General features: G+C 42.2%; 1 protein-coding gene across 4 annotated transcripts in view; it reads right to left on the bottom strand.

The window, feature by feature from the left end:
- Positions 1 to 8392: 8392 nt before the first annotated feature.
- The window catches only part of UGCG (UDP-glucose ceramide glucosyltransferase), a 35089-nt gene continuing 21734 nt past the window's right edge, over positions 8393 to 21747 (bottom strand). For 2 of the 4 annotated variants that reach the window (XM_073345624.1, XM_073345622.1), the window contains 5 exons: positions 21144 to 21256; positions 16738 to 16916; positions 15686 to 15772; positions 13504 to 13693; positions 8393 to 10857 (listed from right to left, as the gene is read on the bottom strand). In XM_073345624.1, coding sequence (XP_073201725.1) covers positions 10687 to 10857; positions 13504 to 13693; positions 15686 to 15772; positions 16738 to 16916; positions 21144 to 21256 — 740 coding nt within the window. In that variant the 3' untranslated portion in view covers positions 8393 to 10686. Of the gene's footprint in view, positions 10858 to 13503; positions 13694 to 13962; positions 14044 to 15685; positions 15773 to 16737; positions 16917 to 21143; positions 21257 to 21747 lie in introns of those variants that run through there. The other 2 variants (XM_073345625.1, XM_073345623.1) reach the window with 2 other exon arrangements.

The raw sequence follows: 21747 nt of genomic DNA, 5'->3' as shown, positions 1-21747 counted from the left end.
TGGCACTGTTGCAAGAAATTTACATGCTGGATCCGCTGAAGATTCAATATGTCCCTTGATGCTTCAACCACCATTCCAGAGAACATGCGTCCATGCTGATGACAGGTTCTGCTCAATAATGATCCAAAGCAGAGCCGACCGATGCATGTTCGTTTTCATCATCTGAGTCAGAAGTTTGATTTTCTTTTTTGGTGGTTCGGGTTCTGTAGTTTCTGCATCAGAGTGTTGCTCTTTTAAGACTTCTGAAAGCATGCTCCACACCTCGTCCCTCTCGGATTTTGGACGGCACTTCAGATTCTTAAACCTTAGGTCGAATGATGTAGCTATTTTTAGAAATCTCACATTGGTACCTTCTTTGTGTGTTGTCAAATCTGCTGTGAAAGTGTTCTTAAAACGAACATGTGCTGGGTCATCATCTGAGTCTGCTATAACATGAAATATATGGCAGAATGCAGGTAAAACAGAACAGGAGACATACAATTCTCCCCCTAATTGTTCAGTTGCAAATTTAATTAACATGTTATTTTTTAATGCGTATCATCAGCATGGAAGCATGTCCTCTGGAATGGCGGCCGAAGCATGAAGGGACATACGAATGTTTAGCATATCTGACATGTAAATACCTTGCAATGCCCGCTACAAAAGTGCCATGAGAACGCCTGTTCTCGCTTTCAGGTGACATTGTAAACAAGAAGCGGGCAGCATTATCTCCTGCAAATTGTAACCAAACTTGTTAGTCTGAGCAACTGGCTGAAGTAGGACTGAGTTTTTTGTAGGTTTTACATTGTTTTATTTTGAATGCAGTTATTTTTTGTACACAATTCTACATTTGTAAGTTCAACTTCCATGATAGAGATTTCACTACAGTACTTGTATTAGGTGAACTGAAAAATACTGTTTCTTTGTTATTTACAGTGCAAATATTTGTAATAAAAAATAAAGTGAGCACTGTACACTTTGTATTCTGTGTTGTAATTGAAATCAATATATTTGAAAATGTAGAAAACATAAAAAATATTTAAATAAATGGTATTCTATTAACAGCACGATTAATCACGATTAATTTTTTTAATTGCACTATTAATTTTTTTGATTGCTTGACAGCCTTAGAAAATGGCCCTGCTAAGCTGTGCTCTTCTGAGGCAGAAGTACACAGTTATACAGAAGTGAAGAGCACCTGCTGGAGTTGTTCTATGTGGAAGTTTGTTCTTCTTTCCCATCCATTATTATGTTTCTTCCCAGTGTGGGGTTTTAAGGGGAAGAGATGTATATCTAAGGTCTTTATGTTGTAACCATTTAATCCTCACCACATCCTTGTGAGGTAGGCAAGGGTTATCCCACATGGGGAAAGGGAGAAGTTAAGCCACATGGTGGCTACATCTACCCTTGGAGCTGGAGTGTGATTCCAAGCTTGTCATCATACTTGTGCTCACTCTCATTGAGCTAACACACAACAAATAGTAGTGTAACCCTTCTGCCCGTCAGAGTTGGCAGCAACAAGGGCCGGGTTCAATATCTAGGGGATCCATTCCAATAACACAATGCAAAACCGGCTCGAGCCCCCACCCAGTGACCTGGGACCAATATATACCACCCCCGCTGGGCGCCTCCAAGAGGCAATACTTCCCCTCTCGCAAGCACATAGTCTGAGTGTAGCAAAAAGCCTTTTAATACAGAGAGAAACAATGTGGCATTATGTTGGGGAAACACCACCAACAGGATTCATAACACAACCCATGAGCAAAAAACCCACCCCAGGCAAATTGGGGGCATGCCCTTTTCCCTTTGGTTCTTGAGTCCAGCAACCCCAAATCACCCAAAGTCCCAAAAGTCCAATGCCCCCAAAGTCTCTGTCCCTGGTCAGGGCAGCCCCAGAGTTCGAAAGTTTATCTGCGGAGCTTTACCTCCCAACCTGGGTGGAAATGGGACAGGGGTAAGAGGCACCTTACGTGATCTGAAGCTGACCGCCCCATAGCTCCATAGCGGCGCTCCGCTCCACTCCGCCAGCTGCCCCACAAACTCCTTCGCTCAGCTCCACGGCCCACAAGCAGCTCCTGCCATCCACACACTGCGCCGCATCGAACTGCTCCACAATATATCTTCAGGCTCCCCCACTACTTAACACAACACTCAGTGATTTCAGCTCTTAGGTGAATTCAGCTTATAATAGGGGAGCCCCAGTGCTGGTGCACTGTCAGCCCAAAGTGAGCTCAGCAGCCTATAACTAGACTTCTAATGAAATCAAAATTAGCTCTGATATTCCACAGTGGAGAGAGGAGGAAGTGCAATTAGCATGTAAGGCCCTCACCAGGAGGCCCATGCCACCAAGTATCAATACTTGTCCCCAGCCTCTCTCCATTCACACAGTTTTGGAACCCATGACCCTTGCCTAGCGAGTGCTACTTAGTTGATGGTGAATCCCTCCATCATAACAAAAGGCCACGTACAGTTCCCAGCACAGTTCCCATAATCAGGGTAATAACAATTTATTCTTCCTGCCCCAATAACAGAGACACTGGGGATCCCACAGCAGCCAAAGTGACCATTTGGGCAGCTATGGTCTCATTCTAGGCGTGGTGGGTGTGCCTATGCAAATGAGATCGGCCCCTGAAGTTCTTTTCCACAACTTGCCACACCTCACCACCAGATGTCAGGGTGGAGCTCATCCTGACACCGCTTACAGTAGTGTAACCATGGCAGTGGTGAGTGGCAGCATGGACAAGCTACCCTGATTACCTACCTATGGGGTCCAGTGGGAAAGGGGGAAAGTTGGACTCAGGGCAGCTAGCCTGCATAAGCTAGTGGATGTGCTAGATCATTTTTTGTTTATGTATAACAGAGTAATGAGGACCATTCACTGCAGGTAGCAAATATTCCATTGCTTGAGGTCATATTTGTGTTCACTGATGCAACTTGAGCAGAGGAAACAACCTCAAAAAGATACAGGTACTTGAATGAATCCAATCTGGGTCAAATTCTTCCATTTTTTGCTGTGCCCAGGATGAGTTGCAACGCAGATTTATGGAAACTGAAAGTTGAGTAGGTGGCTAAATTCCACTGTGCAGAGCAGAATAGATTCCTAAACACCTCTAGTCACTGATGCAACTTGTAATGGTGTGTGTGGGGAATACATGTGTACAGTTATCATCTACTATTATGGGATGTCAGTGTTACTATAAGTCTTAATACTGGCATACCTAAAAGTGAGCGTCTTAACTCAAGTGGTTGGATCCTGTGTTTTTTGGAGCCAAAGAACCTGAGTTCTATCCCTTCTTTGCAGACTGCTTACAAATCTAAGGGCCAAATCTTCAAATCATCATAGCACTATTGACTTCAAAGGAACTATGCTGATCACACCACCTTAGAATCTTTAAGCTGTTAAGTGGATGGTAGTTTACTACAAACATAAGAACAGCTATATTGGGTCAGACCAATGGTCCACCTAGCCCAGTATCCTGTCTTCCAACAGTGGCCAATGCCAGGTGCTTCAGAGAAAATGAACAGAACAGGTTATCATCAAGTGATCCATCCCCTGTCACCCATTCCCAGCTTCTGGCAAACAGAGATTAGGGACACTTCAAAGACAGATGGGCAGTCTTCTTACAGGGAAAGATAAACACACAGAAAAAGAATCAGAGCTATACACAGCAGGCAAAGATAGGGAGTATTTGCAAACTTTTGACCTGGGTTCAGATTTTCACCTGGGACAGGATATTCCAGATTTGAGGCAATCTCACAAGGAAGTTGCTTAAAGATATATCTACTAGAAGGGCATTTGAATGTGCAGAATTTTGAAACTTCGGTATCACATCAGACCTGACCGCATTTTTCATTGCATCACAATGGGAAACACTCTTGCATTCTGAAGTCTAAATATGACCTCCTCAACTGTTCTCATGGAGCAACTCTATAATATGATGGTCAATGCTCTCATCTGGCAGCTGGTGGTTTTGGTTTTGTTTTTTAAAGAAAATGTGGTATTCCTGACTAAAATTCTGGCTTGGCTCAGGATTATCATTGAATGTGGATGATGCTGTCCTTGGTGGTTTTTCAGTACTGCTTACTTCCAGGAAAATTTGGAAGCAACCACCTCCAGCAGTTTTCTGCTAGGATCACGGCCAGACTGAGAGATTCAGGCAGATTCATTTGCTCCACTGTCCCAGTGATTCGGTTTTCCTCCAACACCACCTAATAAAGCTGTTGAACACAGGAAGTGCTAGTAAAAAAACTGGCCTCCATTTCCTTCTGGCCCCGGTCACATGACACAAGTCAACGCTGTGAACTACCAATAGTCAATGGCTCTGGTGGCTGCTGTTATGTCTACCCATAATCCTTGTGGATCATGGGCAAGGCTCCCATTGTTGCTTCTCCACAGACATAAGGACGCTAGTGGAAAAGGCAGGTTACAGTGGCCACGGAGGGTGCTGTAGCCCTTGGATTGCAGCAGTGACACTGGAATAATTTTTATAGTGGGGGGTGCAGAAAGCCATTGAACAAAACTATAAACCCTGCATTCGATGGAAACCACTGCAAGCTGGGGGTTCTGCCGCATCCCTAGTTTCAGCACCCCTGGGTTGCAGTAATGGCTATGGAGAAGCTCCAATGCTGTTCATGAGCTTGGGGACAAAGTCTGTCTGTCTCTCTCTCTCCCCTTCTCATGTGCAACACCTGTTTACTGGACCTTTGAGCAGCTGGAAGGATTTGCGTCACAGTGAGCACACAATATAGGAGGTGGTTGTAATTTCCTCCCCCTCCCCGTATTGTGACACTTTACCCTGTGGTCATGAGGCTGACAACCTGTATCATCTTCTCAGAAGATGCAATTTCCCACAAACACAAAACCAACCCTTAAATTGTGGTAACGTATTTTGCAGGCAACATTGCAGTATTCATGCCACTGCTAAAACTGGCCATCGCCTGGTTGTGAGGGGCTGGCTGAATCCTTTAAAAGCTCCTAACAGTATTAAACTGTCAGAGATAGGTGTTTTAAAACACCTAACTGGCTTAAAAGTGTAACATCGCTGCTTTGATCCATGTGCTGCAATACAGTAGCGGATGGGTGGGCATTCCTTCCACTTCTGAAATGAAGGAAACACTTTACCTCCTTACTTCCAGGATCTGATCCTGTGAGGTGATGAATGTGCCTGAAGGGACTGAATAGGTTTGGTTGAAAATGAAAAAGAAAATATATATTTAAAAATAAGGGACACTTTTTTTTTTTTTTGGCAGAAAGTTTAATGCGAAATGTTCCCATTATTCGATCAGTGGATAATTCCCTCCACTCCTGCTGAAGAGCCGTTGAAGTCCGGGTGCACGAAGAGCTCTCAGCAGCCTGAAGGGACCATCAGGCCTAAGCAGAGTATACAATATATCTCCAGAATGATCTATTTGCTCACAGCCAAAATTAAATGAAACCAGACTAAACAGAGTGAATCACAAACTCTCTGGATATAGGGTGGAACACAAAACAACTGGGCCCCATACAATGTAACTAACTCCTAGGATGTATTTCTTTATCACTAATACTTTGCAGCCTTTGTGCAGTTGTTTAACAGACTTGATTTAGAAATGTACTAACTGCATAAAAAGCATATTTCTCTACATATGCATGAACTATATGTATTAACATCTCTTTATTTCATTGTAATTCAAAACAAAAAATTTCTAAATGAAGTTATTAAGGGTATGTCTATACTACCCGCTGGATTGGCAGGCGGCGATCGATTCAGCGTGGGGGTCGATCTATCGTGTCTAGACTAGATGTGATAAATCGACCCCCAAGCACTCTCCCGTCGACTCCTGTACTCCAGCACCACGAGAGGCGCAGGTGGAGTCGACAGGGGAGCGGCAGTAGTCGACTCACCGCAGTGAAGATACCTTGGTGAGTCCATCTAAGTACGTCAACTTCAGCTACATTATTCACATAGCTGAAGTTGCATAACTTGATCTATTCCCCCCCCCTTAGTGTAGACCAGGCCTAAATAACTGTACAAATTGCACAAATCCCTCTAAAATTAGGAAGAGGTGTGACATTTATAGTCATTTATTTGTATTGTATCCACTTACATAGTTTAAATACCCTAAAAACAATGTTTTTTCAAAATGGCAGACTGCACTAAAAATGCACATGTCCAAACATCATAATTAGGGCCCCCAGAAAGGATAGGAGGGACTTCCAACTATAAAGCCAACTCCATGGACAAAAAGGAGGGTTGAGGGGAAAAAGAAAACAAAAGTTGGCAGGGGGCCTGGGGAAGCCTGCCTCAAAATACAGGACAACGAAAGAGCTATTTATACTTACAGTAGTGGGCAATAGCTAGCTCCACTCTATTTACACATAGGCCCTTGACCACATTTGCACAATATTATAGAGTTATGTCTACACTGCAGCGGAGAGTGAGCCTCCCAGCCCTGGCAGACAGAGTTCTGCTAACAGCTCTTGCGCTCACTAAAATAGCCGTGTGCACCAGCAGATGCTTGGGATAATGTCTAGCTCAAGCCTACCCTACCCCCAAGACTGAGCTTGGGTGGTTAGCCTGAGCCTCTGCCAGTGCCACAATCTTCACAGCTATTTTTAGCGTGCTAGCAGCCGCCCCACCAACACAACTCTGCCTCCCTGGGATAGAAGGCTCACTCCCAACTGCAGAGTAGACATACTTGTGTGTTAAAGTACTAATGGGGGGGGGGGGGGAAGAGGAGCATTTTCTGCTTCGATTTCCACGTGTTCTATTGGGATGATACCCACCTTGGTACAATACAGTAACTCCTCACTTAACATCCTCCCACTTAACGTTGTTTCAAAGTTACGTCGCTGCTCAATTAGGGAACATGCTCGTTTAAAGTTGTGCAATGCTCCCTTATAATGTCTTTTGGCTGCCTGCTCTGTACACTGCATGTAAGAGTTTGTGGAAGAGCAGCGACTTTACAAGGGAGCATTGCACAAGTTCCTCTTCTCCGCCTCCTCCCCCTCCCTCCCAGCACTTCCCCCACTGCCAAACAGCTGTTTGGCAGCGCTTAGGACTTTCTGGGAGGGAGGAGTAGGAGTAGGGAAGTGCTGCGTCTCCACTCCTCCCTGAAAGTCCTAAGCGCCACCAAACAGCTGTTTGGCAGCACTTAGGGCTTTCTCAGGGCAGGGAAGGAGCGGGGATGCGGCGTGCTCCGGAGAGGAGTGGGAGTGGAAAGAGGTGGGCCTGGAGTGGAGTGGGGACAGGAAGAGGTGGGCCTGGAGCATCGCCCAGCAAAGTTGGTGCCTGTTCTTCTCCGGGTAAGCTGCCACAGCTACTACAAAGGAGCTTCCAAGCATCCTTGCCTGCAGAGGGCTGTGCCTGTGTGAGGTAAGCCAGGGGCACTTCCCAACTCCCAGTACTGTACAGTATATAATGCCTTTTGTCTGCCCCCCCCCCCAAAAATTTCCTTGGAACCTAACCCCCCGCAATTTTCTTCTGGGAAAATTGGATTCGTTTAACATCGTTTCACTTAAAGTTGCATTTTTCAGGAACATAACTACAACGTTAAGTGAGGAGTTACTGTACAGCAATCAGACTATAGCAAGTTCAATTACATGTATGAAAATAGCAGGACTAATCACAAAACTACTCCAGGAACCAACACAGATGTCCACATGGAGTTATGGGACAAATAATGGGTATTATTCAGTCCCATAACTTGTGACCTTTGTCCTAAACCCCCTAGAGGAAGACAATGATGTTTTAAGAAGTGTATTAAAATGATCACGTTCAAATAAACAAGCACTTTAATTAAATGTGCCATCATAAACAGACCCCACAGGTATGTAAGCTTCAAAATGTCCAACAGCACAAAACCACAGGTCCGTATCTCTGAAGTCAACATCTAATTTTAGCAATTGAAGGCGTGCTTATTTTAATGCATGATCATATTAAATCTCTGTTTACCTTCTGGTTGGGAAGTAAGCACTTTGCAACCCTGTACCTTTTTCACACCATGTTGAAGAATTGAGTGGCTTGTAAGAAACCTACCATGTTTCTGCAGCAAACCCTCCACAAATGAACTGTTAGGTTGAAATGTGTTCAGAAGATTGGTTTTTCTAAATTTTGTCTTTTGTTAATTAGAAGCCATGTGGAGTTCCTTAAAGTAGTTCAAAGTTGTAGTATGGACAGATTTCTACAAATGATCTGCCATGCACAGTTACCAAAAGTAACTGGATCATATTTGTTGTAGGAATCTGGATTCAGTTATTACAGAGAATAGCACCAGAGAAATGCTATGAATTAAAGTTACATTTTTATTTTACTGCCAAGACAACTACTGGTACGTAACACAAGTTTTGTGTGTGTGTGTGTGTGTGTGTGTGTGTGTTTAAGGCAACATTAGTTCAGTTGAATAAAGTAAAAACAGATTTATATTCCAAACATTTGATTTATTCAAAATTTATTTTTTTTAAACAAAAACAACAAGACAATGATTTTAAATAATAAACATGGTATATTCTAGACATCTGTTGATCAAGACTTAAAACTAACCATATTTAACCATAACTTTTATGCAGTTCTGTTGCAGTGCCCTCTGCAATAGTCAAAAGTATTGGTTTCCATTTCGTCAACTCAACTTTCTAACAATACAAGAAATCAAGCTGTTTGCTTAAGTGAAGTCTCGTCTTTTTTTAGTGACGAAGGCTCCACCGATGCAAAAAAGCACATCAGAACAGTTATTCTTCATACCTACAAACGTTTAAAAAATGAAGTCTGTTCACCCTTTTTGGTTTTTCTTTTACGCTGCCCGCATGGAGAACAGCATAAAGCTAAGTAACAAGCTTGGCTTCACTTTAGCAGTGCAACGAATGGCATCAACCAAACTTCATGAAACAAATAAAATATACACAGTCAGCAAAATTCAGCTGTATAGTAGTGATTAAAAAAAGCAACCTTTTCGTGGGTCACAACTAGACTGGTTTTCAGTGTGCACCTTTCCTCAGGAAGAGTTTCTCCCTGATTCACATGTAAAGAATGGAACATGCATCAAAAAGCCTTTGTTTTCATATAGAAAAAATGCCCTTCAAAAACAAATTCAGTGATGTCATAAGGCAAAAGAATATGAAGCTGGGTGAAGCATTTTGCCCCAGGATATGTACACACACGTGTGTATATCAGATAGACAAGTAATGGATTGGCTCAGTAAGGTGAAAAAATGTCCATTTTTTATAAATACATATAATTATTGCTAATATGCTACACATTATGCTTTGACGTAGGAGTGGCGTGGCGTATAAATTAGGATTTAAAGCTGCCATAGTGACAATGCTAGCCCTGCATTTAGCAGCATTCATCCCATTCTCAAGAAGAAGCAGTATACAGTTATAAAAAACCATAAGGCTTATGCAATCTCCCTCTCCAATTTTGCTTTGTACGGTTTTAATTTTTTTTTTAAATATTTAAACAAAAAACCAAACAAGTCCAGTTCACCACAAGTTAAGACCAGTCTCACAATGGGGGAGGAAAACAAGCTCATAGGAGCAGAGAGGGAAAGAGTACAGCATGCATTTACAGCTTGATTATAATCTAGTCCTTAATCATACCATTGGAATACAAAAAAATCCAATTTAAAAGACTAGACTAAAAGTAGAAGGCAAAAAGCCAAGAGTGTAGACTCAGTTAAATTAAGGTTATAATGTAATCAGTAACAGCAAATTCATCCTGCCCGTTGATATACTCACAATATCTACTGCAATTTAATATTTATTCATGACTAGTATAGGTATATTATATGCTCAATTAAAAAAGATATTAAATACCTGCATCATGAAATTACATTCTTATTAACAATAAGACATTGTGTAAGAAAATAGCTCATGTGTGAAATGTTTTTGAAATGCATCCCCCCCCCCCCCCACATACAATTATCAAAACTCACAGAAACAAAAAAACTCCTTAAAGAGGACAGGAATGATGCAGGGGATTAGCTAGGCTAATTACAGCACAGTGATAACAATGGTTCAAGACAGAACCAATCAGAGCTGGCCAAAAGATGCCCTCAACACATGGCTAACTAATAATTCCACCCACGCACCCCAACAAACTCAGTCCACTTTTGGTTCACTGCAATGAGACAAAAAAATAGTTTTAATATATACATATAAATACAAGACTCCAGCTTTTGTTTTTTGCAAGGCCTAGTTATCTATTAGTTTATATTTGCTCTGCAGCAGCTCCAAGAGGTAGGCATAAAGCATCTAAGGACTTCTCCCCTAGTCTTCCGCTACTAGCTCCATCTTTCAAATGCCGCAGAAGCCTGCTCTACTTCTGTAGCGATGCTACCCTCCAATCTGCCGCAACCCAATGGACAAAGGCCATTTTACCTCTCAATTTATTAAGATAGCGTACCACAGAGCAAGCAGCTTTTCCTGTACTGAAGGGTACGGTCTTTAGAGTTTACTGCAGAACGTTCATAAAGAAAATGGATTCTGGGACCAATTCTCTTGATTTCCTTTTATACATAAAAAAAGAAGGTACCATTTGGCCAAAACTACAGATGTATTTTTCACAGATGCAAGTGCCATGCAAAATAAATTAAAGAACAAATACCAAAACATACAAGTAATAAAACTATTGAAGGTAGATTTTTTTAAAAGCATTTATATAAACATAATTTATAATACTTTTTTTTCCCTCCTTTTTTTTCTTTTTTTGAAATACAGTCACAAAGCTGGGGCTATACATCAAGGATTTCCTCTGCAGTGCCTCCACAGCGTAATCTGTAGCGTCCTGTCCTCCAGCTAATAGTGGGGTCCCATAAGGCAGATAGGAAAATGTATATCGTCATGGATTCTCTGATGAACCAAGCTACTGCATAATCAAGTTTTGAAAAACACAGACCACCACCCTGGGAATAAAGCAGACATTAATAAATATTTATTTGATGGGCACATCTTGGCTAAAGAGAAGTAAGTATTATCACATGTGTACAGTCTTATCAATTAAATTGTGTTTGGTTAAGCAATTATCCTCTAAATATACAACAGCATCCATGTTGCGAACATTCTGTAGCCTGCCCAATTTCAAAGCAACCCATTTAGTAAGTATTTTCAATACTGTACTGTGTTTCAGCCACAGTGGAATGATTTGGGGCTTGATTCAACACCCAGTGAAGTTCATTAACTTTACAAGGAGATGGCTCTGACACTTAGAAACACACTAACAGTGATGAAGTGAGCTGTAGCTCACGAAAGCTTACGCTCAAATAAATTGGTTAGTCTCTAAGGTGCCACAAGTCCTCCTTTTCTTTTTGCAAATACAGACTAACACGGCTGCTACTCTGAAACAAGAAGATACAATTTCAAAAGTACTCTTGGTCAAAAGAAAGCTTTTATTATTTTCACATGCAGAGTCTGAAAATTGTTGTACTTGTTGAACAAAGTTAACTATTCACCTGCCGGGATGAATGCTACACATTAAATGATAGGATCACAGCATGATTAGCAGGATTTGAGAAATCACTTGTGTACAGAAGGGGGAGATGGGGGGGGGGTTCGCGCGGGGAAAGGAGATTAATGAGAAACTTGAGCCAGTTAGCCGTCTCTTTATAGTCTTCATTTGAAGATGCCTTCAAATAAGACATTCCAATTTAGGCAATGGATGAGTTGGAAAAACCTCTCTCACACACTAACGTAGTAGTTAGTGAGCCAGATAATTGGGTACTCCCAAAGAGTGAAATCCACCCTATACAGAGAGCTTGGCACAAGACCTATGCACCATTTAAGCCTGCAGAACCGGGTCTAAGGAGGATGTAAATGATGCCCAGACCCTGTTGGTCCCTCTGCACGGGGTGTATTTCATTCCAAACAAAAAGCACATAAGATGAGGAGGGGGGAGAGGGAGAGGGGAGTGCAAAACTGGCACAGAGCTCCCACTGGCACTACCCAATGCTAGCCTTGCTCATGGTGCATGCATTCCACCAGACGCCGTGTGAGAGCAGCCGGAGAGATGTTTCTAAGTCCCATCAGCCTATAAGGGCCACATGGAACCAAGGCACCTACACCAGGGTCTATGAAGCGCAGTGGGGCATGTGGTTCTGCCTCTCCCTTCCCCACTAGAACAACAGCAAAGAAGGTGTGTAGAGAATGAGCCCCTAAGGCCACTGCAGGATCATCCTTATACCAGATGTTCCTCCCTGGGCCATAGTACACTGACAGTGTGGTGCAAGGAGGGTGAAATGCCCCTGAGGATTTGGACGGGCATCACCAAAACAAAGGTCAGATGGCAAGCTGAAGAAAGGTAAAAATGTCCAGAATCTCCAATTCTGCCTCTGCTCTGAAGGAGTGGTACTGTTGTTGGTTTTTTGCCTCCAGTAGTAAAACTAAACTGATTTTGAATCAATTTCACACCACTAAGTGTGCTGCAAGAAGGACAAGGCACAAGACCAAAAGCAAGATTTCACTGCTATTCCATTCTAAGATTTTTTTTTATTTTTTTTTTATTTTTTAAGAAAAAAAGAGGGAGGGAGAGTGGTGGTGGTGCAGAAAGAAAGGAGCAATTTGAAAGATTCCTGCAGTGCCATCTTGAGAACAGAACACTATGATCCATGTAGTGGTTTCCCACATTTGAAATTCTGTTGAAGTCCTCTTGCCACCCCCTTCCCCCAATATTAAGTCCCCTCATTGCAACTCTACTGCTGATTTTATATTTTTCTGTTCCATTTTCAGGTCAGGGTGAATGTATAAACAGCTCAGCTTTCTTAAGTCACAGGATATGCCTACACTTAGAGCTAAGGGTGTGATTCCCAGCTCACGGGCTCTGATGGCACTAGCTCTGATCAAACTAGCATGTTAAAATAGAGTGCAGCCGTGGCCATGCAAGAGGTGGCAGGGGCTGGCCATCCTAATTTCATGCCTATGGTCTTAGACAGGATTGTACTCTGGGTAGCTAGTCCCTCCCCCAGCTCATGCCGCAGCAGCTACACTCTATTTTTAGAGTGCTGGCTCAATCAGAGCTCGTGTCTCCTCAAGCTAGGAATCACCACCACAGCTCACCCCAGAGACATACCCACAGGCTTTGCAGCTAAAGCAGGTTAAAAAAAAACCCAAAAAAACACACCACCACTAATCTCCTCTTTTATCACCATGAATAAGCTAGGTTTTAGGCCACAAGTATTTCATACCTTTTCCCTCCCTGGGCATTTGAGTGCATAACAACATGAAGGGAAAAGGGCAGGCAAACGTAAGCAAATGTCAAGAAGATGCTTGTCTTTCAAATATCATATTTCAAAATTCCCTAAGTTTGCAGAGAGGCAGTGTTTACAAAGAACAAAGCTAGAGCAGAGAGCCAAATTCTGTCCTGCCTTACACTCCGATTTAAACTGGGGTTGCATGAATGTAAGATAGCAGCAAATGCAGGAGGCCAAATTCTATCCTGTCTCCCAGGATGGTGTTTTATACAAGATTCTCAAGTGAAGTCAGTTTTAACAGAAATAATGGAATTAGCAATATCTTTCAGTATAAGACACAGAACAATATGGACTCCAACTACATACCTGGACACCCCTTAGCTGAATGTAGTCAAATATAAACCATGCCAAACAATGACACATGAAAAATACCATTATATCCCATCTGAAAACGTGATGAGCTGCCCATCCAATAATTAAACTAGCAACGAAACATTCAGAGATTGGCTCACAAATTATCGTAGCAGGCAGCATGTTAATTCGCAGCTTGGCCCACCTAAAATTAAAAATATAAAGTCTATTTTTAATACCAGACAAACTTTGCTGCATAATACACAGTTAAAATTCTGTTTCCATTTCCCTCCATTTCCCCCCAATAAGTTGTGCTTTAAGTTGCTTTTCAATAAAACACTCTTCTAATCTTTTGCTCAATACCCACTCGAGCAAATACTGGCATAAACAATACCTGTTATATGGTTATTGCACATAAAGTCCAAAACTTCTCTACTGGAGTGTACTGAAGTATTTAAAAAAATGCTTGCTTACGTTTTTATATATTTGTTCTATCTGCTCTTCAGTGTTTATTTCTCCCTCAAGAATACATTAGAAAGATCTCCCGCATGAAAGCTGCATAAAAATGTAAACTGATACAGTAACTCCTCACTTAACGTTGTAGTTATTTATGTTCCTGAAAAATGCAACTTTATGCAAAACGATTTTAAGCGAATCCAATTTCCCCATAAAAATTAATGTAAATGGGGAGGAGAGAGGTTCCAGGGAAATTTTTTTTGCCAGACAAAAGACATTATACACAAATACAGTATAAGTTTTAAACAATTTTAAACAGTTTAATACTGTACACAGCAATGAATGATTGTGAAGCTTGGTTGAGATGGTGGAGTAAGAAAGAGAGAGTGGGATATTTCCCAGGGAATGCGTTGCTGCTAATGATGAACTAGCACTGGGCTGAGCCCTCAAGGGTTAATATGCTGCTGTTAATGTAGCCTCACGCTCTACAAGGCAGCATGAATCATAGAATATCAGGGTTGGAAGGGACCTCAGGAGGTCATCTAGTCCAAACACCTGCTGAAAGCAGGACCAATCCCCAATTTTTGGCCCAGACACCTAAACGGCCCCCTCAAGGATTGAACTCACAACCCTGGGTTTAGCAGGCCAATGCTCAAACCACTGAGCTATCCCTCCCCCATGGACAGAGGCAGGAGGGAGGCAACACAATAGATGCCGGGCAGTAGCTGAAAACACTACCCTGCAAAAACTGAACACGATGATGAGCCCACGCTACGCAGCTGGAGCGCGCCACTCCCTCCTCCTAACAGCATGTGCACGGCTGCACAGGTGCTGACTTTCCAAAATGCTGGGGGGTGCATGCATGAGTGAGGGCAAGTCTTGGCCCACCTAAAATTAAAAATATAAAGTCTATTTTTAATACCAGACAAGCTTTCCTGCATAATACATAGTTAGAATTCTGATCCAGCGGGTAGTGATCGATCCCCAAACGCGCTCCCCATCGACTCCGGAACTCCAGCTCGCAAGAGGCGGAAGCGGAGTCGACAGGGGAGCAGCAGCAGACGACTCACCGCCATCCTCACCAGGGCTGAGAGAGAGAGAGATGTGCATTGTCCCTTTAAGTATGTTGCCCTTTTAAGCAGATCAGCCAGTTCAGACTGGAAACAGCAGCTTCCAGGAAGCTCCCTCCTTTCTGTCCCCGAGCCCTGTCCCCCACCTCTGTTTTGTGGAGAGAGGGTCGGGGAGAGAGGAGCAGGGGGACATCCTGACATCAGCACCCCTATTCACCAGCAAGCTGGAAGCTCCCAGGAGCAGCTTTAAGGCAGAGGGGAAGGCCATCTGAACAGCTGCTGGGCAGCTACCAAGCCACATACCTTACAGGGAATTTAGGGGAGCTGATGGGGGGGCTTTTGCCCCCCCCCCCCGGTTCTAATCCCCACAAGGAAGGGCTGCTCTTCCCAAGAATCCCACAAGCAGTGGACAAAGCAGACAGCTGCCAAACATTATAAAGGAGCGTTGCACAACTTTAAACTAACTTGTTCCCTAATAGATCAGCAACATAACAACGAAACATTAACCGGGACAACGTTAAGAGAGGAGTTACTGTACTTTAGTAGTTCTGTTTGGGCTATTAGGTCAAATGACTGGTTCAGAAAAGTGCATTATACCTTATAATTGAGAACTGATTGGAGGCAATGACACAGAAAGACAGGAGAAAAATCTATATAGTTGGAATTTTTACCTGATCATTCTGGATTGAAACTGTGAAATGGAATATGAACCAGAGTTTTGCATTGCAACTTGTGTGGCCATTGCAAATTTCCAACCTCTGAAAATGAATGCACGTCATAAGTAACTTCCAAACAACATATGTAAAGAACAACTCAAGTATAACTGCTGAAGGACATGTTATCACGGTCATATATGCTGTAATAAAAACAGTTAAACTACCATGTTGAATATAAGCAATAATTTCTCTCCACACACAAGAGAGACTGATAATTGAAAAAGGAGTCACATATTACTACTTCAGAAAACTTGAGCCAACAGCAACACCACAGATTATGTTTGTGCTGTGTTCACAGAAAAACTGATCCCTTGTAGACTTCTGAAATTGAGATGCGAGTTTAATTATATCTCAAAGGATCTATTCATATAGGATAGATGGACATACATTTCCACCATTATGCTTACTTATTTGCACTGTGGCAGTGCCTAGAATCAATCACAATCTCTTTGGGGCCGACACGGCACTAGGTAGGCACGTACCTTCCCAAAAAAGACCTTGCACTCTTATTTGAAACAAGATGCAAAGAATGTGACTAACAGTAGGAGAAAAGGGATGAGCACGGTAATGAAAATAAGTTTCCACAGGAGAGTATGTGCATAGCTTGGGGGTTCCAAATCAACTGAAAGGGTTTTTTTAAAACAATAAAACCATATATCCTCAATGCTGCACAACCTGGCCATCACCTGTTTGCTAACTCCTTGCAGAGGTCCCAGAAGAAGTGGCTCTTCAGGAGGTACTTGCAGGAGTAGAGGGTAGTAGCCCTACAGATTAATTCAGAGAGGACATTTCATGCACAGGGGACAGAAGAGTAGGGGGCTTATGCTGCTACTTATACGCCACATGGGAACCCCTACCATAGTTTTAAACATACACAGTGAATGTGCCTCAAATCAAATACTTAACCAAGAGGCATTAATTTTATCTTACAAAAACAAAGAATGTAAGTATAGAACACACTGTAAACTTAATACTGTCTAAAGGAGACTCACTGGAAGTTATCTTACCGGTCAGCTATTGCTTTGGCCATAAAGTAATCTTCAGCAATGTACTGTGCAAAAGCTATCAGTCCTCCAGCTTGGTCTAATACATCCTTTCTCATCAGGCAAGACATTCCTGTTACACATTTGAAGCCAGTTACATTGGCAGAAATATATGACCTGGGATGTGAAGTGCCAAAATATACCTACAAAAAGATAAAAGTAGTAATAAATTGGGCATTAAAACTATGCAGACAATTTGTGCAAGTTATTTTTCTAGTCAAATGATTTTCTACTTCACTTATGGCATTTTTACGATCAGATTTATTTCTCTAAAAGATTTTGACAAGACAATGGCTAGCTAGAGGCGGCTGACTTCACTAAAAGAAACTTTGCAGAAACCTTTCAAGCAGCTATCGTTTTTGTACTGTGCTATCTATTTGCTTTGAAACTCCTCTGCCTGCACAGTACAGAACAGCATAGAAAGAATCAAAAACTACACTTTCACTTCTTGTCCTAAACTGAAGAAAGCAGCTTTGTTTCAAAAGTTATTCACTTTAAAAATGCAAATGTCAATCTCCCATCTTATATTAGGCACAAAGCAGTTTACTTGTTAATGTATTATATTTGTTATCAATTCTTACTGCTTTAAATTGTCTCATTCCCACTTAAAGTATTTATTGTGTTTCACTGCCCTATTATGAGTACATAGTCCAAGAACTCAGACTTAGATAAAACAAGGTTTTACGACACAGGAGACCAGAACATATACAACATATTACCCCTTCTAGAATTCTGCAACTATCCATTTGAATCTATAACACTAGTGCAGAACACAGAACAAGCAATTCTGAAGAACTGTCTTAAAAACTACTTGATCTAGAATAAAATTAATCTGTGGTCCCATGAGTCCTCAAATCAGAATGGTGTACAGTATTGATATTAATAAAGGTAGATGGAGAATTTTGGAGTTATTTATTATAAAAATATTAAGCTGAGGTTTCACTTATAAACATCATAATCATCTTAGAAGAACTTCCAAGGGCCTATGAGGAATCCAGCAGAGCTCGCGTCACCAGCCCTATCCACCATTTGTGCTCATCTGCAGACAGACAGGCACACACGCAGCAGTCAACAGTTAGGCTTGGAAGGATTAGGTTTTTAGGTCGTAAATGTCAATTTCACTGTACACTCCCAAATATCAATTTCACTGTACACACACTGTACACAACCAACAAAAATATTTGTCAATAACACTTGCCTATCTGTAAATTTCAATTAAGAAAAATGTTGCTTGAGAACTTAGTTTGATTTAAGGATATTTATGCTGTATACTTTGACATATGATGTTGACCATTTGTGCTTAAACGGTTATAAAGCTTTAATTTTTAGCATCTCAATGTCTGTAATGAAATAATTATTGTCTGATCCCCACAAAAATTTTCCGTAACTGTGAAAATCAAAATCAATAAAAATAGAAAATGCTTAAAAACAAAATCTATATTATCTGTTGAAATTATTAAAAAAACAACAAAAAACAGTTCTGCTAAGCTTATCAATAGCGTGTCAGAGACTAAGCAATTAAGTTTCAGTTTGTAAACTGAACTTTGCTCTTCCAACTGCCAGCATCAATTAAAATGTAAAAAAAAAAACAGCATCATTAAAGTTACTTGACAAAATATTAATATTGCGATTATAGTTCTTCAAAACCAAAACACTAAGTTGCGGAAGTTACAAAATTAAAGCATGTTATCAGATAGCACTAAAGCTGAAATCTATCCTAAAAACCTATTCCCTGGATTCTGTAAAAGCAAGCAAAAATGTTTGAGAATCAGGATATTTGGCCTTTGGTACCCATATCCTAGCAATAATGAACCTATAGGGTCATGTAAATTTAAAAATACACAAAGTTGTTGAGTACAAATTCAGATTTTAGAAGAGTGAGCATACACGAGTTAAGCTAGATCTTTGTTTATCTCCAATGCACAGTATCACTAGTAATATTGTATTAGGAGGGTAAGGAAAAGGGGGAAAGGTAGATATCCAAGTCAATATATGTATAGTGTGAAAGGTGGACTGAGTCATAGGACTACACATTTCACTATGTGATGGAGAATTCAGGGCAGCGTTTCTGGACTACATAGAGGCATCTCTCAGTTATGTGGTGCTTTGGAAGCCCCCACAGTAGATTTGCCCACTCCAAATTGATTCCCGACTGACCGATAGCTGTCTGGCATTGCAAGCATCCAGAGGGCTATTGCCACTCGCTTGTGAACTATGAGGGCTGCTCTCATCTTGGTATTCTTGCACTTCAGGGTAGGGGAAAGCAAGTCACAAAGTTCCATGAAAGCGCCCTTATGCATGCGAAAGTTTTGCAGCCACTGGGAATCATCTCAGATCTGCAACACTATGTGGTTCCACCAGTCTGTGCTTGTTTCCCGGGCCCAGAATCGGCATTCCATGGCATGAGCCTGCCCCATTGCCACCAGGATGGCCAAATTGCTAGGGCCCGTGCTTTGAGAGAAGTCTGTCCTCATCACTCTCGCCAGTGTGCTGCCATCGCCTCCTCGTCTGCTTTTGCAGGTTCTGGTTCTCCATATACTACACGATAATTCACGAGGTGTTTACAATGCTCATAACTGCTGCGGAGATCTGAGCAGGCTCTATGCTTGCAGTAGTATGGCGTCTGCAGGAGAGCGGAGTTGCAGGGGAAGCGGTGGTTGGATGGCCAGTTTTGCAAACCTGCTGCACTGTCTGCTGCCAGGACACAACAGCTGAGCGGGCTGCACGCTTGCCGTGGTATGGCGAGACAAGAGCAGAGTTGCAGCGGAAGCGGCGGATGACAACAGTCATATTGAGCAGTGGTCTCCAAAGTGGGGTGCGCGCAAGATGATTGATTAGGGGTGGGGGGCGCAGCAGGAGGAGCACCGCCGGAGGAGGAAAAAAAAGGGGGGGAGGAAGGGTGGCCGAGTCCTCCGGCCCGTGGAGTAGCAGGGGCAGCCGCACAGCCAGCCGCCAGAAAGAAGCAGCACTTTCCTCTTCAAAGCCGGCTGGAGAGAAGCAGCTCTTTGAAGGGGAAAGCACCGCTTCTCTCTGGCCACTGGCTGTGCGGCTGCCCCTGCTCCTCCGGCCTATGCTCGCAGGGCTGCATTCCAAAAGGAGCTTTAGAGCTGCAGGCCAGGGCCCCGGGGCCCCCTTAGCCCAGGGCCCTGAAGCCCCTGTGTTCCGGGTGGTCCTTCCTGCCCGGGGGGGGGGGGGGGGGGGGAGGAAGGTGGTGAGGCAGCAGCTCCCAGAATCGCAGCTCCCAGAATCGTGGGCATGGGGGTGGTACTGTGCTGCACAGAGCCATCTGCACACCCCCTGCACCAAACAGGAGCTGCCCCAGGTAAGTGCTCTGCACCTCCTACCTGCTCCAGCCCTGAGCCTCCTCCCGCACCCCCACCCTGAGCTCCCTCTCACACCCTAACTCCCTCCCAGACACCGCACTCCCACCCTGAGCGCCTGCTGTATCACAAAGTGTTAAACTAAGATTTTCAAAAATAATAAAGCATATTTAATCACATTGCTCTCACTAAAAAATACATTTTTTTTTAAATGTAAAGGTTTTATGTACCGTAATAAAAAAAATTAAAAATATCATTTCATCTTTATCTTATTGTTTTTTAATTTCTAAAATTTGTGAATGTTTTATAATTTACACAATATATTAGCACAGTAGTACATGTATATAATTTATACATAAATAAATATACATATATTGGGGGTGTGTGCTCAAAAAATTTTTACTGACAGGAGTGAGCAATCAAAAAAGTCTGGAGACCACTGATATAGAGGACCTGCAAGGTGGATTCATAGCACTCAATGACAACAGTTTGCAGCCCTACTGCACCGTCTGCGGAAAGCAGTATGGCGCCCGCGTGGAAAAAAGTCGCGAAACGATTGTCTGCCGTTGCTGTCACAGAGGGAGGGGCGACTGACGACATGTACCCAAAACCACCCATGACAATGTTTTTGCCCCATCAGGCATTGGGAGCTCAACCCAGAATTCCAATGGGCAGCGGAGACCGCGGGAACTGTGGGATAGCTACCCACAGTGCAACGCTCCAAAAGTCAACGCTAGCCATGGTACCATGGACGCACTCCGCCAACTTAATGCTCTTAGTGGGGACACATACAATCAACTGTATAAAATCGCTTCCTAAAAATCGACTTCTATAAATTTGACCTCATTTTGTAATGTAGACATACCCTTAGACACTGAACCACAGGCTGTCAACACTGTTACATTTTCCTGTAAACTAGGCTTAATATGCATGCGAATGTCAAAATAATTTTAAAAAAATTATAAATAAATAAATTTTTTAAAAGCTCATTAAAGGTAAAACATATTGTTGGAAAGAAACCACAACAAAAGAAAGCAATATTGCACTCACCTGTTCTAGAGTGGCAGCAAAGCCCTGTCTGTCTGCTACATAGGGCAAGCCATGGACCAAACCAACTTTCTCTGTCATTTGATTGGCCATATCAGTTAGGGTATCTGGTGTTACTAAATAAATGATAAATAGATTATTAGTATGCGAACATTGCACTCTATGAAACCATTTGTTCATTATTGGTCGTGAAGTTCACTCTATAAAGATATATTCAAACTCCTATTCTACTACTAAAAGTGCAGAAAAGGTTGGCCACAAATTTGGTGAACTATATTTTTGTGTAACAAAAAATTCCACTAAGACTGGAGCTGTCAACATTTACAGTCTAGCATAAGTTTCTAACAATTTGCAGACTGGCAGCAGTGGGACAATAAAAACTGACACCAATTTTTTAAAATTGGATTTTCTACAAAGGCAGAAATAGTTATGATTGAGACCTGACATCAGAGTACTAGTAACTCAATCACTAGAAGTATCAAAATATTTGTTTCATTTTTAGAAGTGCAAACGTCCTCTAAATCTAAAAACTGGACTTGCTACTTTAACTGAAAGACATTACTTAGGATTGAAGTCTCTTATTTTTTAACTTATTCATCTTAGAATG

This window comes from Lepidochelys kempii, chromosome 5, assembly GCF_965140265.1.
Source record: "Lepidochelys kempii isolate rLepKem1 chromosome 5, rLepKem1.hap2, whole genome shotgun sequence".
Lineage (NCBI taxonomy): Eukaryota > Metazoa > Chordata > Testudines > Cheloniidae > Lepidochelys > Lepidochelys kempii.
Note: the sequence above shows the minus strand (reverse complement) of the source record. Positions and strands in the feature narration are given on the sequence as shown.